General features: G+C 33.1%; 2 protein-coding genes across 4 annotated transcripts; both read right to left on the bottom strand.

The window, feature by feature from the left end:
* Positions 1 to 252: 252 nt before the first annotated feature.
* On the bottom strand, positions 253 to 4,935 carry LOC8281296. 2 transcript variants are annotated; one of them, XM_015727658.3, is made up of 5 exons: positions 4,786 to 4,935; positions 3,726 to 3,895; positions 2,228 to 3,149; positions 618 to 787; positions 253 to 489 (listed from the first exon to the last, which is right to left on the bottom strand). In XM_015727658.3, exons 2-5 carry the CDS (start codon positions 3,887 to 3,889, stop codon positions 381 to 383), a joined length of 1,365 nt encoding a protein of 454 aa, XP_015583144.1. In that variant the 5' UTR covers positions 3,890 to 3,895; positions 4,786 to 4,935; the 3' UTR covers positions 253 to 380. The 2 variants fall into 2 exon arrangements, with proteins under 2 accessions (XP_015583144.1, XP_002532917.2); XM_002532871.4 differs by having other exon boundaries at positions 4,685 to 4,873.
* A 1,389-nt stretch (positions 4,936 to 6,324) lies between these two features.
* LOC8281295 lies at positions 6,325 to 15,905 on the bottom strand. Of its 2 annotated transcripts, none has more exons than XM_048375771.1 (14): positions 15,160 to 15,905; positions 13,860 to 13,946; positions 13,556 to 13,659; positions 13,347 to 13,397; positions 12,284 to 12,455; positions 11,878 to 12,192; positions 10,843 to 11,046; positions 10,199 to 10,711; positions 9,874 to 10,083; positions 8,806 to 8,994; positions 8,023 to 8,195; positions 7,417 to 7,569; positions 7,258 to 7,339; positions 6,325 to 7,173 (listed from the first exon to the last, which is right to left on the bottom strand). In XM_048375771.1, exons 1-14 carry the CDS (start codon positions 15,733 to 15,735, stop codon positions 6,751 to 6,753), a joined length of 3,252 nt encoding a protein of 1,083 aa, XP_048231728.1. In that variant the 5' UTR covers positions 15,736 to 15,905; the 3' UTR covers positions 6,325 to 6,750. The 2 variants fall into 2 exon arrangements, with proteins under 2 accessions (XP_048231728.1, XP_048231729.1); XM_048375772.1 differs by having other exon boundaries at positions 6,325 to 7,170; positions 15,160 to 15,903.
* Between the last annotated feature and the right edge of the window lie 1,545 nt (positions 15,906 to 17,450).

Genomic DNA, 17,450 nt, shown 5'->3' with positions numbered 1-17,450 from the left:
GATTGGAAGTGCTTGATTTGTGTGGGTAACCTCATCTATTGTACAACTCTACAGACTTTTGCATAAAATTGGTGCTAAAATCTCACTCCCTCAAACTTAATATCAGGTGTTTGAAAAGATTAACATAAATTTGGAACGGTATATTACTAATTTAAATGACTTCAAATATATTATTGTGAAATGGATGAAAGAAAAAACTATAATGCATACCGATTTGGAAAGGATGTGCGCACTTGCAAGCTCATTACAGCATCCGAGAGAAATATTCCTGTGACATTATAAATGTGAGAAACAGCCTCCTGATATCAACATCCTAGCAAGTTTATACATGAATCCATCCACTCTGCAAAGCCTGTAGGCAAAACTACTACACCAAAATTTCATCCAGACCAAAATTTTACAAAGGAAGCTACAAAAGATTTAAAAGCAGCCACCACTGGGTTAGTTTCTGATTTTGTAGGTTTCCTTGATGCACCTCCCCATGATTCACTGCCCATAAACCAAGCAGAAGATTAATCAGTGGGCCTTAAACATGAAAGAGACAAACCAGTCAATGAAGTAAAAGAAAATTTAAGATCATAGTCACTCAGTTGAAGGTGTTTATAGAATGTCCGTACATCTTAATTCTCTCTAAAGTTGGAGTGCTGTCTTTCTGAGAGCTGCCACTTTGTTGAACATCAGCTTTATTTTGAATAACTTTTTGTTCATATATTGGTTTGCTGCTTTCGGTATTGGCGTGTGTGCCATTCGGAGTTTTTGTTTGGGTGCCATTTGCTGCATTTACAACCTAAAAAGGCGCACATGAACGGTAATTCAGCAGTTGCTCGAAACCTGAACTATTTCATCCCCACATTTTCATATGCAAATATCAATGGCATCTTTAAATTTCAAGTACCCATTGACACTAATTACACACAAGTAAACAAATACAGTTAATTTCAACCTTCAACCTAGGCAGATCAACCACAAAAGTCATGGAAGATAGATTTTTACTTAAAATACATCACATCGTACATCTTGCCTCATTTCAAGAGCATGATTAAAGAAAATCAACAGGAGAAGACATAACTTCGGACCGACACCAATTACAAGAATACGGAATCTTTAGTGGCATATCAAGTATGTTATTAGAGCCATTAAAATGGGGACCCATAAAGTGATAACATTCACACAGCTCGATATTTTATCCCCCTTTTCCAGTAATTTCTCATGAGATACGGCAAATGAAATGTTTAAAAAAGTATTAACCAAGTATAACAAATTCAGATTTTATTTAAAAGAATCACTTGAATTACTGCTAGAAGGTTCAGCCAATCAGCCTTGCATATAGAAAAAAATAAAATTATTTGACACTGTATTGACACTGTAATAAACTGTCTGATTCAAATTTTATTTCCAATTAAAGCTCATTGTGTAGGTAACTAAAATCCCAAGTCAATTTTTCAAACAAAACATATAATGACAGAAGTTAGAAAATAACAAATTATTCAGGCCTCAAAATAGTAATGGTTAAATGTTAAGACTACAATTGAGACGGCCTCAAAATTACAGGACTTTTTATCATAATTATTCCAAGGAAAAAAGAAGAGGGAGAGAAGAAAAAGTAATTCATTTAAAATGTTTGGCAACACTTCCAATTATAAGCCATGCCCCTCACCACAGGATCAGCAGACTGAGCCTGATTGGAGCTAATATGTTACTGCTTATTGAACCAAAGCAATCTGTAGCAATTGAAAACCATAATCCTCCGCCACATCATGTTTGTATTAAACTTTCATGGTTTCATCATAAACCAATAATTTGATCGCCCTGTTGGCATCACAAAATGCCACTACATTGATTGCATACATCAAAAGTAGCATGTGATTTATTAATTTATTTTGAGAATAATATTGGTTAACTCACAAAATTTTAGATTTACTTTTCATTTATACATCTAAAATTAATACCTAATTTAGAACCCCAAATTTCATGGACTATCAAGGTAAATCATCCCAATGGAGCTTCAAGTAAGCTTGTAAGGCAATATGTTTTAAGTAACTAAGTTAACGCATTCTAGCCACTATTATTTTCTTATGATAGGGATGCATATTCTGAACTTTTTTATGCATGACACACTAAAGCTTTTGTTGCTAATACTAATTTAAGAAAAAACTAAAAGATGTTTAAGAGATTAAGATTGTGCCATAAAGTCCGCTAAAGACAATACTTAAATAAAAAAACTCACCTTTTTCTCGGCATCTTTTATATCATCATAAGATGACTTCACTTCAACATCTTTATCATCTAGAGTATCGTGTGAAATGATATCTTTTGCAGCAAAAGAATTTGAGTTCCCTAATTGAAGATCTGCTATGTTTTTCACTGCTTTCTCATGCACCGATTTGGACTCCCCTTCCAGCAATGAACCTGCTAGGTTTTCTACTCTATCATCCACCACAGAAGAATTATCTGACAAATTCATTCCATCCGACAAAGAAGTGTTATATACTGGCCCCAAGGGCGCCTTTTCGACATCTTTTTCTGCTAAAATTCCATTTAAACCCCTTACTTCACTGGATCTTTCATCCAAGTTGTAAGTTGGCTGAGTAAGAGGTTGTAATGGAAATGTCTCTACAATCACATCTGCCATTTGAGTTACTTTACTCCTAGATGCAACTGCTTCTTCTGTTTGTTTCTTTATATCTGGTAGTTCACTTATAGATGCAACTGCTTCTTCCATATGTTTCTTTATATCTGGTAGTTCACTTACTTGATCCATTGCAACTTTTGTTTCATCTGATTCTTTTTTCGCAGGTACAACATTCACATTAATGATTTTGCCATTGTCAAACCCCTGATGAAGAAGCCCCTTGGAAATTAAATAAGGTTCTTCTTCACTTGTATCCTCATGCCGATCAGATAAAAAAGCACTTCCATTTGGTGACATGAAAGGAGAAGCTTCAGGTTCTGAGGATATTGTACCCAATGGGTACTGTATGAATAACTTATCAGAATTCTGCTCCTCTGGCAAGGACTTAGCAGGACCCAGCACTTTATTTTCTTGGATAATTTCTCTGACAATCTCCCTTATTGTGTAGAAGGATCCTCCAACTTCCTTGTGTGTGAGATTTAGAGAGGGAAAATTCCCATTGTTTAAACTCTGGTGCCTGCAAGCAAGCTTGCTCAATGAATGATATATCAGAGCTATATATGCCTACTATAATAACAGGGCAAGGGATGGTAGGGAGAAATTATCAACATAAGGATCAACCTAACCAACAGACATATCCTTATAATGACATTTTAAGTTTCTGGCTGTAATTTGTGTTGAATAAATTATTAATGCTATAGTTACAAAACCTACCTAATTCCTATTACATAAAAGATGTCATGGACTTTTCAAAGTTACATCCTGTACACCAGTAGTGACCATCCCTCGCCTGTTACCCTAAAAATATTTTCTCTTTGCCAATCAAGAAAAATGTTTTCCCTATGTAGCAAAATAAACTTCCCTAAAAAATTCAACAAATTCATCTGCTCAGTGGTTAGAATTTAATTTAAGTTGATATGTCTGAATGTCATGCAACTTCCAGTATGAGAGGCGTACAAAAGGAGTTTGAATTCAAACTTTTTATAAGATAAAGGGTGAGATCATATGCAATTAAAATTAGGGAGTATCCTTGGACCATAACAAATTAATGTAACAGAATATTTCACTGAAGGATGAAAATTTAGCAATTTACTTCTTTATAAAGGATTCAACCATTTCCTTCCTCTCTTCCTTTGAAATTCGAATGCGTGATTTCCTTCCTCCAGATTCATTGCGCTTAGCCAGGGCAAATGTTTGGCCAGCCCAGCCACCCTTTATAGCACGCATGATGCTTGAACGTCCACTGCTTTTTAGCATGCAGACCTGCATGTCAACGGACATAAATTAAGGCATTGTAAACATAGACATAACATATAGGTTGCTAAAGCCAGAAACTATGCTATAGTTCATAGCTATTAGCATCCCAAACAGAGACAACTTGCAATAATTTTATGAGTGAAACTCCATTTCACTGATAGATCACATGTATGGCTTCTATGTGTAGAACTTTATGCAAAGATCACAGAACTTGACAATGAAATGCTTCATGATACCCAAAATTATTTGGAAAGTAGGGAAGAAGCACAACATTAAGAAAACACAAACTAAGCAGGAGAAATGAGAGAATCAAAATAATACAAAATTAAATATATAGGAGAATTTTACATAATGGGAGAGAATTTTCCCTATTCACGCAAAAGAGAAATTAATTTCAAATCAAAAAATGAATCTTCTCTATTTCAAAAATCAATCTCCACCATGGTAGATAATTATAGCAAGCACAATTTTGCATAAATGTGTGCTTTCTAGAAACCCAAATACATTCCACTTTTCCATCTTCACTACATTAGCACCCTATAGAAACAACACTCGTTCAGCTAACTAGTAATTAACCCAACAACATCAACACATTCTCACTACCAGATAATTCTAATAAAATTAAGAAACAAAGTAATTCAGCCCAAAACACAACAAACATAAAAGAACACTAAAATCAAAATCCAGTAAAACCCAAAAAGGCCATAACACATACAAGAACCTATATGAATTATAAAAAAAGTGAGAATCAAAACAATTAAATCACGGTTGAGTTGAGTTACAGCTAAAGCTTACATTTATACAAAAATGACAATCCATAAGGAAATGGGTAGCAGAATTACAGCATCTAGAATAAAATGGGACTTTTTTAAGAGTGGGATGGTGTTAAATATTACCTGAGGCTTTTGGAGAGAAACAGTGACAGAGAAAGATTAGGTTTTTGTTTCTGATATAGGGGTTTTGGAAATTATTATTTAAAACCCTAACAAAACAGACAAACAGTAGAAATGTAAACTGTAAAATTTGCCAATTGCAGGTGAGGGCGGGAGGTTTAGTAATTAATATGTTGAAAGTTTGGGTCGGGCCAGTTTCGGGCTGAATAATTATGTCTATTCTCTTGTTCAAACCCAGCCCATTTATATATTTAAAGAAAAATTATAACTGTATCTCCAAGGTTCATATCCCTTTGGACTCGGCCCCTTAAATTTTTTATTTTCTCCAAGGTAAAAAGAAAGGACCTATTCAGGACTCGGCTATTGTAATGCAATAAAGCTGAAAACCTTATGGGCAGTAGTGACAAAATTAATTGTATCCGTCACATTTACATTTGTGCTCTTCGCTTGCTTGCGTGCAACTAGCCACCAAAAACGACATCGCACACAAATCCTCTTGCACAACAAACAAAATGTTAATTGACTATCTCGCCCTCCTTACGCCGTACTGGCCTTTGCAAAACGTGTTATCCTACGGGCTTCAGCGTCTTTACATGCATCACAACATAAGTTGGCAGCCGGTGGTGGGAGCCATGTTTCCTCAATGGCTAATTACTAATCTACCCAAATAAATAATTAATGTCACATCATAAGGATTTGTTAGGTCGAGTAATATATTGGTAAGACAAAAGAGTCTAAAAGCCAATCAATCAGTCAGACATAAAAAAAAAATAAAAAAAAAAAATATATTATTAAATTTTATAAATTTGAATTTTATTTTATTGAGTTATTATATTTTGTTTTATTTTATTAAATTTTTGCATTCTCATTTTTAATTTTATTTAAAAATTTCTATAAATATTTTATAAAATTTTTATTTATTTTATTAAGCTCTTATATTTTTACAAGAACTATTAAATTATTAATAAAAATGAAAATAGAGTTTCATGAAATAAAATAGAAACTAAAGAAATTCAATAAATAAGAATGAAAATTTTAAAAACTGAAAAATACATTTTATCAAATAAAAATAAAAATAAATAATATGTTACAGAAATTTAGAATTATTTTATAGTATTTGTATATTATATTTATAATAAGTTCAGTTATACTTATAATTTATATAATGTTATTAGATTTAGTTTGTAAAATCAATTATATTTGACAAAATTACTAATTTTTCATGAATCCAGACTTTATTTATCTCTTTGCTACAGAGAATAACAAATCTAAAGGAGAGAGAGATTCAACAATAAAACATATGCTTCTCTGAAGAAATAAGTTTAACAGGATTTTAGAGATGTAAACAAACTGCTGGAGCAACATCTTTCAGGGCTGGCTTGTTTAGGGTAACCATTCCTAATCCTAGGTTAAAACACAGGAAGACAAATGCTTCTTTAGAGAATTGAGAATGAAGACTCTATTTTATACATATAAATAATTCTTCTAAATCAACTTAATTATTATTTCACCATGTGCCATTCCAAACCCACCCAATGAAAATAAGAAAAGAATCAGAAAGCTATTCTTATTCCGAACAAAAATTGCCTCTACATAGTTGGAAGAATGTACAATTATAATGAAAGAATACATGATTCCTAATACTTCGAATGGGTGAAAAAGAATTTGAATTAATGACGCCATCATTGGTCCATGTAGATTTAAATTCTTCTGTTCAGAACACCTTGATTTCCAGTGAGCATAAGCTGCAATCTCTGGGAAGGTTATTTTTCTTCTCCCTTCCATTCCAAAGGTGTCTAGTATTCAGCAAAAATGAGAATTGATAGAAGCCATTACAAAAATATATGCTTCTCCATCTGCAATATCTTGTCTCCATTTCCCAATTGAGTGAAAATAGGTATAGCAGCTATGTTAGGCCGCGTCGAGCATTCCAAAATTGTACAGCTCCAGTTGCATTTCAGATTATATTCATCTCTGCTTCAATACTCGCAGGATTTTTCTCCTCCCAAGTGGTTTCTGTTTGTATCCAGATTTCAACCTTTCATACAGTTTCTCTTTCGTTTTCCTCTTTTTGTCCATCTTTTGCCTATATCTTTCTTCCCTCTCTCTTTCATAAATCCCCTGCCAATGCACTTCTCCAGTTAAAGGCCACAACCATCTCTCTCTTGGATGGTCGCCATCATCTGCCGCCTCTGCAAGATCTTCATCCATACTCTTTAACAATGTAAGATTAAAGTACTTTGCCCATATAATTTCTTTTCTTTGTTCAATTGGGTGCTGCTCTTCTGAAGATCCAGTTCGTGGATCTATGTAAACCATTTTTCTTGCACTGTGGTAAGCCCAAACATTAATAAGGATTTCTAAAATTCGACAATAACAGTGTTTTTCCTGCTGACATCAAATGACAACAGTTAAGATCGTATAATTATACTCTTGGAACAACTAAATAGTCACTGCAGGATCCGAGCACCTTACCTCAAGCTCTGAGGAACTCAGCAAACAAACATTGTCTAGTGTAGAGTTGGTATGCAAGGCATCAAGAGAATCAACAAACATCCTGCATTCAATTATAGAAGTTAACTGCAGTTACAGTTACTAACCACTTCATCACTCATAATCATCCTGGTAACCTACCGAGCAAACATAATAAACTCTAGAAAGGAAGGTGTTGGCATCACCCAGCAATGTAAGGCAGACCAGTGACCTCCATCTTCTGGCATAGGAGGAAGAACTTCAAAATCGGATGGCAAGGCATACATATGTCGGAAAGCAGCTTCAAAAGCAGTTCTGTAACCACTCAGAAACAAAAAGCAGTTAATTTAGACCACATTTCATCTTCATGTAATAGAATCTTAACTTCAGAACAAATGCTAATATTCTAAAGAGGCATATCTAATGACCCTGCCTGTATCCAAACTACCCCTCCCTATAATTTTGGCTTCTTTGCAAATTGAAGTCTTCAGAAATATGTCAGAGCAGCTATTTCCATGTATGGTTTCAGCAACATCGTAAATAGTGTATACAAGACAATCTTCTGTGAATCTGGTTTAAAACAGGGTTTGGTATTTGCAAGGCTAGAATGGAAGGGATCATTATCATATTCATATCACTTAAGCTATAAGCTAGAATTTAACAGCCTTTTAAAAAATTTAAAGCACGAGATGCGATTGCACACCAGATATACACAAATGACTGTGACATCAACAATGACAGAGGATCTTTGTAGAATATGCAACTGACCTGCAGTGCCCTCCATTTAAGATGTCACACATGGACCAAAAAGTGAGTTCATTATTGCTTCCTGTAACTCCACTATCCACATCCAAGCATGCCCAAAAGTACATTACATCTCCTTCAGTTTCTCTTTGTATCTTTTCTTCTAAAACCTTTTCAGCCTCGAACGACAATGAAACCTGCTTCAAGCAAAAGTAGCTGTCAAAATGCCAAGGGAAGTTTGTGGACATTAAAAAGCTTCAATTATTTTTGTTACATCTTAAGTTATTTAACCGGGAGTGTCAATCTTGTTTGCTTGCCCCTAAGAAAGCTTATCACCACCTATTTAGAATTAAGTTCCATTTATTTTGACAGTGTTAAATTCACTAATGATTAATGAAATTAATTTATATTAGTAAAATCACAGGATTGTTGATTTTGTATCAATAAGATCACATTATAACTTGATTATTAAAAAACATCCCATTGACATATTTTACATGACAAGTTGACAACCAAGTAGAATATTTCTGAACAAGCCCTACCATTAAAGAAGGCTACAGAACTTTCTTACTTGGTCAACACAAAATATTTAGCTAAATCATGGAAAAGGAGGGAGCAAGAGAGAGAGAATAGGCAATAGAGATCTTATTGAACAAAATCGAAGTTCGATTTTGCTCATAAAAACTGAAGCTCATTGACTGCGTCAAAACCCAACGATATGTTTAATGACCACATACTAAGTTCAGCAAAAAACAAATGCCGCCAATTTCAGAAAATGAAAAAAAATTCCACCAGCATAAAAGATACCTTCCTACCAGCAGCACGCCATGATTGAAACCCAATCCAAGGTCTCTGGTGAATATTATCCACCACATTCGCAACAGAAAACATTCCTCCAATTTCACAGAGTATATCGCGATAGTAAGTGTCATTTAAGATGGGAAGCCGACCAACTGCATCCACATCATCTGATCTTGATCTCCGTGATTTTGAAGACTGGCATAAACAGATGCAGCATGACTAAGAAACGATGTTCAACTGCTCAAAAGCAGCCTAGTTAAACACATTAAGAAATCACCAAAACTGCACTTCAACAAATACACATGTAGCGCATAGAAATGTAGATGCAATCTAAAATTTAGATAATAATTATAACTTAATATTAAATTGTCAAATTACTATTTAAAAAGAATATTCTTTTATTCAATTAATCAGTTTTCTTGCTTGCTCTTATCAATTTCTTTTGTTTGCCAATCCGAATAATACAAGGCAATCTAATTGCAATACTCTTCAAATGCATTAACTACATCTTTTTGCATATTTATGCAATTTCATGGCAATGAGAGAACAAGAATATAATGTATATCTCCCAAACATCTATGAAGCACAAAAAGCACCTCTAAGGAAAAGTATCAAAATGTCAAACAGGTGCACATTCTAAGACACACCTTTGACATGTCATACAAATCAAAACATGTTCAGAAAAAATTGAAAAAAAAAATGGAAATGCACTTCTAATATGTTCCTTATACATGCCAAACACGCATCCGAAACTTTCATCTGGTCATTTTTCATTCTAGGTGACTTTGGTGTATATTTATAAAGCAAAAAAAGAAGTCTCCATGGAGAAAAAAATTAGACCATGAGAAAGAAAGAGGACTACTATCTCATCTCTCTTCCTCAGACATTTACACATGCTTAATCAATGCATCCATGCAGGTGCAAATGTCTGAGGAAGATGTTTATAAAAAAATTCAATATTAAAATTAATAAAATTTAAAACTAAAGTTTTACAATTTGTAAATAAAATTGAATTTTTTTTTTTACAAATACTCTAAATTTTTAACAATCATGTATGTGGCTAAAGAAACTTACAAGACTTAACCCACGATACAGAGAACCATGATGCAAAAATGGCCAAGCCCCAGGTCCATTATATATCTCATAAATACAAACTGGCTGGCCTGTCCTTTCAAGCTCTCCCTCATCTCTTTCATTTGTCTCAAACTTTAGTTTCTCAGATTTTCGAGCATTACGATATATTTCATCCCAGACACCAGGGCTTCTGTCTGTTCTTTCTTTAAGCTGCAGATCAGGAAATAATGCCACATTTCAGCCAAAACAAAGTTTGGGGTGACAGGAAATACTTAGTCACATACAAGACCGTAGAAAGCATTGCATTAACAGTTAAATAGCATACCTCCTCTGTCTCTAGCCTCTCATATTCTTCTAAGCTATCTATTTCCCTTAAAATATCCCAATCAGATTCAGTTGGGAGATCTGGAACCAGAACTTCAGTTCCATTTTTAGAGACGCTAGTTGAATCTGTATGATAAGTCAACTCTTCCTCAAGTGAATATACAACGCTAGATCCTCTGGAAGAAGAATTCCTCCCATCCATGCCTAGCAAGTCATCAGTTTCTGGTACTATTTCATTCCAGAACAAGTTCCATTCCCAAACACTCTGTTGAAGCGGAGATGTTGGGCCTGGTAACAAGGCATCTGAAGGAAAACTCACTGCATTTTCCAATAATCTTGCATAACCCATTGTACATTCTGATGCAAGCATGTTCTTAGCAAGCAGTCTTCCAGAGGAAGCAACAGTTTTACCAAATCTGGAGAGTTTTCCATCAGATATCAATAGAGAGAAAGCCCTCATCAAAGAGTCAGGGTTATATTTTTTAAAAAGTAACGCATGAACTCCATCAATAACCTGTAATTTCAGTAATGAATATCAATGTTTGAAAGGATTAAGGAAATGAAAAAGAAAGGAGAAAGAGAAAAGAAGCTCATCAAAATTTAGGGAGAAACAAGTGAGGACCAGAAAGGAATAAAGGAACTTACATATTTCTTCATAATAGGAATATCAGGAGCGATGACAGGAATTCCAAACGTCATCGCTCGGATAATTAAAGGAGGAAAGCCTTGTTCATCCTGGGAAGAACCGTAAAGAACAATATCTGCCATTAATAGCACACCGTTGACGTCGCCATTTAAGCTAAAATGCCTTACAAAACCATGAAGAAGCCCCAGACGAGAAGCTACATCCTATTCAAAGAAAGTCCAATTAATGTCCAATTCCTAACATTGAAATGAAATTCTTTCTTTAAAGTAAAATTTAAATTTTATTAATTATTACTTTTGTTCTTTTCAGATCCATCCAAATTATTTTTATTCCTTCAATGCATCTTTTCTTGCAATTTCTCTTCAAATGAGCCCCTTCTTAAATTTTCAATTCTTCCTTTTTATTCTAGAACTTAAGAAAATGCAAGTACAAGCATGATCTTTCTAAAGATAGGGAATCAGGAGGTTTTCCTGGTTGGGATATTTGTCATTAGAAAAGAACAAACTTAATTTTTTAGATACAGTATAGTAAGAGTACAGGATTATCACCCAAGAGCAGACTGCAGATACATTTTGAGGCTAAACATGATTACACTAAAGTACACATGCCAAGGTCTACAATTGAAGTTTTTATTGTTTCTCATGCTGACTGCAGTATATAAAATGCTGCAAGACAAGCTTGTCCAGAAAGAAAAGAGAGAGAATCTTGGGTGTCCTCAAATTTTGATTTGCGAAGAAGAGAGTTGAAAGATTACAAATGGAGGTCATTGATGGTGAAACCGAACAGATTACCTATAAGTACAGCGTACAGGAAAGTGAACAACAATATAAATCTTTGTCTTTTATTTGTAGATAAGTCCATAACTATTACTACCATTGCCTAGTCAATGAGACATTAGCAGTAACCGATGACATTCATAAAATCTTGCTGCTTCATTTGATATTGAGAGGCACTTTTAAGCATGCAGAACGGAAGCAAGAAACTTGAACATTATTATAACAAAGAGCAAACATAAACACAGGAAAGTTGAATACCTGCAACGCATCACCGTCAGTAGAATTACCACACAAGAAAACGAATTTAAATAATCCTTCAGTATCTTTTCTTCTTGCATATTTGACTAGTAGAGGTCCTAGAGTATGCATGGCCACAGCATAGTCCAATGACAGCTCATCATAAAAGAAAGAACTCCCAACAACTAGAACCACCATATCATCCTCATTGAATCCATTACTCGTCCTTAACTGGTGCCTGGCATGGGTCTTACTATAGCTTTCAGCAGCCCACACATCTATTGGTGATCCAGGAATCACAAAGAAGTTTCCAGCATCAAGCACGCTATATAGCATCTGATACAAGAAATGTATATAGGGCATAGAAGAACATCCATCAAACTCACTAAAATTAAGGTGCAACATCACAATGATAAGGGGCAATTACCGGCATAGTGAAATCTGGAAATACAACAACATTAGCCCTCTTAAATGCTCTTCTCCAATGAGACACGAGATCTTCCCAGCCCATTTCCTCATACACCGGAAGACGATTTGCAAGGGTATCTTCTTGGATTATCCATATGACTGGTATTGAACAAAAAGGCTCCTGCATAAGGCTGCACAAATATAAAATTCACTAATCACAGCATCTCAAACTAAAGCAACGGATCTTCAGATTTACACATAAACCCTCAGACAGATGCAGACCATGATATTCACTTCATTATCAGCTCTATTTTACAATTACCATTAAAATTTCAACATAAATAATCCAATTTATTTTCTTAATATACATAATTTTTTTAATGATTATAATTTGCAGATAATCAAAAATACTCTTAAAACAACTATTATCTTTGTTTTCATGAACTAAAAATTACCTTGATCCGCATATCCCTAATTAATGATGGATTCTAATGCTAGCGTACAAGCAATGCAACAATGCATAGTACCTCAATCAAAGTTCTCCGGTAGGAATTCTACACAGCACCTCATATGATACCATGTTTTAGAAAATTTAATACAAGCAAGAGATTAAATTCCATGTTTGCTACTTCTGTCTTGTTAGAAGTTGCATTTATCCCACATCCCCTAGTTCCTGGGTTGTTATGGTGTATATATGTAAATTGAGCACCCTCTTCCTTTGAACTAATTTTTGGAAATGAGTTCTACCTAAGCCCATTTGTCATGGTATCAGAGCCCACCTTTTGTCCGTGATGATATGTTTGGACCCAGCCCGTTTGCATATCACGCTAAGCGTGAGGGAGGTCATATTAGAATTTATATTTATCCCACATCGCCTTTATCATGTTTCAATAGCATATGCAGAGCAAAGACATAAAGGCACATCATTAATTTGAATAATATCAAGAAAGCATATTAGATATCATAAAATTCACACCATATCCAAGCAGATCAATTTTCTGCCAGGCAACTGATGGAACAAAGGAAATCTTGAATAACATCGTAATGCTCAATGAGCCATATAGAGAAGCAAATATACCCACCTGGAAATGGCCTCTTTGGCTTCAAGTGAGTCGACAATAACACCTTCAAAACTGCAGAAGAAGTAGGGATAAATTAACAATACCTAATAACTTATGAAGCAGAAAGTAAGTTTATGAAAACTTCCTAATTATAAATAATTATAATTGCAGAACATAAAACTAAAAAAAATAATTTATGAAATACTATGATATATCAAACAAAAACATACATTGACCAATCAATACCACCATATTGCTCTGGTCGTAAAATTGATATTCGACCACTGATTTGCTCCCATACTGGCTGTGATTTCCCATTCTCTACAGCATAAATCTGTCAAGGCATATCACAGACATAAGGCTTTCCAAAATAGCAGTTGAGAATACTGAAATAAAATAAGCTTCCCTCCTTCCATTGATATATATGCCAAGTTACTTTTTGTAAATAAGCTATATCTAGCAGTTGAAGAGATGATATGACGTATTGGAATCAATGTCGGTGAGATATTGTACAGAACTGCTGGAGCAATTCACCTTAAGCACATAACCAAGTTTCTGTAGATTCTTCACCACAGTAATAAGCATCAACGAATGTGGATCTTTCTTCATGTTTCCTAAAATCTGCCAACAATCAGAAAAAGTTCCCTTAAGAAATAAAACATGTCCACACTGCTTCATAAACCAAAACACATGAACACAATGCTTTTCATAGACATCTTTGGGTTATGAAATTAACCAAACTTAATTTAATTAACAATAGCAGTCTTATTAATTTCTATAGAGCATAAGTGTCTCATTATTCTCGTTAAAAGATATCAAGTGAAATTGACAAACCAAACAAATTGCTTAGATTAAAAGAATAAATTTCTTTTACAGCAAAGTTAACAAGATGCTCCTTCCCATGCAACATCACTAGACCATTGAGCAACAAAGTAAGAATAATAGACATTGCTTATGTATCATAATCCAATTACATTATGCCAATGTCTTTTTCAGTAAGTTCCAAAGTTCATAACATTCAGAAGTAGGATCCCACAACTATTCCTTTCCACCTCAGCTGTCCCTGATTCCTTAAAAGGCAGATATCTAATAAAGGAACTTCAGAAAATATCATGCATCAACTATTCAAAGTCCTGGTAGATAATTATATAAAAGAATATGTACACCACTTAATGTGCATGCAACATTCAGCATAAAGAGAAGCCATAGCAAGGAAACAAAAAATAAAGCCGTCTATAGCCTAAGTTTCCATTCTAGGTGTATATCCAAATAAATTTTTCTGCCGACAACCTTCCTATAATTCTCTTCTATGAGTTGCAGGTTTGCTCCCACTTGAAAAAATTAGATGATCCCACCAAATTGTTGAGCTCTTCATTTCCTTTAACTTCTTAAAAAGAATAATCAAAATCATCTAATTATCTTCAGAAGTGGGAGCAGACCATTTAAATATTTTATCTACAGTTTAACCTCTCTTCCATTTTGTAGAATCCCAGCATAACTGTTCCAATTACAGATAACCTTATTTATCAATCCTTCAGGACCATACAATCACGTACCTAAGTTACACTATATATCCTCCACTTTAGACTTGATAAAAATGCGATGAAACTTAATACAGAAAATGTCTAATTCCTTCCTAAACAACCTAATAACCTAAAGGTATTACATAAAACAGTATTCATCTTTCTTTTCCTTTTCTTGTTTACTTTTCACTATTTTAACTAAAAATAAAAAAGGCGTGCAGATTTAACATTCATTTCTATTTTGAACACACAAAAATACCAAAGAAACACAAAATTAACAATGTCAAAAATGAAAATCATCAAACACTTACAATAGCAAGCCTCGGAGGCCGAATCCCTACTCTATGACCTTGCAATCTAACACGATCAAGTCCATCTCCTTTCACAAGCCGCAACGATCTTCTCAATGGAACAAATTTCAATGTACTTCCTAATCTCAAATCATCTCTAATCGATCCCCTACGACGATCCTCACTCCATCGACCTTTACTGAACACAATTCCCGCGATCGAACTTTGCAAAATCATAGAAGCCATAGCAAATCCAAACACAGCAAAAAAAATCACAAAGTAAAACAAATAAATGCCTCTGAAGACAAAACCCTTGCGGTGCTGGTGGTTACTTCTGTTTGTGTTATTGTTACTGTTGTAATTATGATGCCATCTAGACCGTCGATCTAGTGAGGATTTGGTTCTGTTTTGGTTGTTATTAATAGTAGCAGCAATATTTGTGCAGTTAGGGTTTCGTTTGAAAATAAAACGGTCTCGGATCGAGTGAAATACTTTATCAGTTGTGTTCCTGTTGCTTGCATTGCTGCCGCCATTAACGCTGTCGTCTGCGGTGGCGGCATTGGTGGTGGTGGTAATGTCGGTGGTGGAATCGTCCATATGAAAAGGAAAAAATAAAAAGTCTAGAGAAAGTGAGGGAAAATTGAGAGAATGATAAGCATGTTTACTCTAAAAATGTAAGGAAGAAATAAAAATGGATATTTTGTATAAGATTTATTAAAAAAGTTGAATTAAGATACAAGATTTGGTTTTGTTGATTGAGTTGTTTATTTTGCACTGACTGCCGTGTGAGAGTTAGTCCAAGTTGCGAATGAATGACGTTCACGCGCCAAGTGGAAAATGGGCCCAGAAGTCCGATTGGATTTACTTACCCGAGGGTAATATAGGAATAGAAAATAAATTGTACACATGGTGACTCAACTTTAAGCAATGTATTAGAGCATCCCCGTCATCCTCTTTAAAAAATTTCTACGATAAAAGTGTATTTTAAACAACGTTCACACAGGTAAAGAGTATTTTAAAAAACATTTACACATAAAAAGTATAATATCTTATTTAAATTTAATAAATTTTTATATTTTATTTTATTTCTTATTTTTACTTTTATAAATATTAATAATTTTAATTCTTTTTTTACTTTTATCAATAGAAAAATAATAATTATAAATATTAATTAAATTAAATACATAAAAATTTATAGCGCATAATAGAGAGTGAAATATTATTTTATAATATAATTTCTTAAAATACAGAGTTTGACATATATAAAAAATATATCAAAGATGCTTTTATAACCGGCTCTAAATTTCAATTTATACCAGTAAACATTTTGAATTTTAGTTGGAGTACTATTCCATGTCATTATTTTTGTCTAATTGATAGTAAAAAGCTAATATGGCTATCTTTGTTTAATAAAAAAATTACAAATTTAATGTTTTAATTTTTTTATATTTTTCTATTTTAGTATCTAAACTATTTTTTTATTCAATTAAGTATTTGAATCTACTAAAAATGTTCAATACAGTGTCTCTAGCCGGTTTTACAAGTTAAAGTGTTTATTTAACTTATTTTAAATAATAAATTGACTTAAATACCCTCATTTAAAATAATATCATTTTTTTCTTTTTATCCATTTTCAACACTACATTTTTTAAATTTCATTTGTTTATCAAAAGATTAAAAGAAAAAAGTAAAACTATTTTATTTTTCTCATCTATTCAAATAAAAATTCAAAAAAATTAAATGCTATTTATTTATTATTTTATTTTCATGCATTCACCTCAAAAATAAATATATAATATATTATTCCATCTTAAGACAATAAGAGGAAAAAGAGGAAGGTAGTGTTCTAAGAAAATAATTTTTAAAAATTAAAAGATGATGAGTAGATTTTTTTCTAAAAAGATGAATGATAAAAAAATTTTAATCCAACATTTTCTTTAGTGCTAAAAATATTTGATAAAAATAAAAAAAAATTAAAAATTAATAAAGAAAAGAAAAAGATTATAAATAAGTATGGTTAAGGGTATTTAGGTTATTTTATGTGTAAACATATAAGAACACACACATATACATATATATATATATATATATATATATATATATATATATATATATATATATATATATATATATATATATATATATGTATATGCATCAACGAGATTTGATTTACAATATTTTTTTTAATTTAATTTAGTTTAATTTAACATAATTTATTTATTGTGTTTTAATTCAATTTCCTTTGCATTTTTATACTTTAAAATATAAAATTTATTTTCAAATGAAATCTACCAAAATCATTTACTTTATTT

This window comes from Ricinus communis, chromosome 6, assembly GCF_019578655.1.
Source record: "Ricinus communis isolate WT05 ecotype wild-type chromosome 6, ASM1957865v1, whole genome shotgun sequence".
Taxonomy (NCBI): Eukaryota; Viridiplantae; Streptophyta; class Magnoliopsida; order Malpighiales; family Euphorbiaceae; genus Ricinus; species Ricinus communis.
The sequence above is the reverse complement of the archived record's forward strand: the minus strand, read 5'-3'. Positions and strand labels throughout refer to the sequence as shown.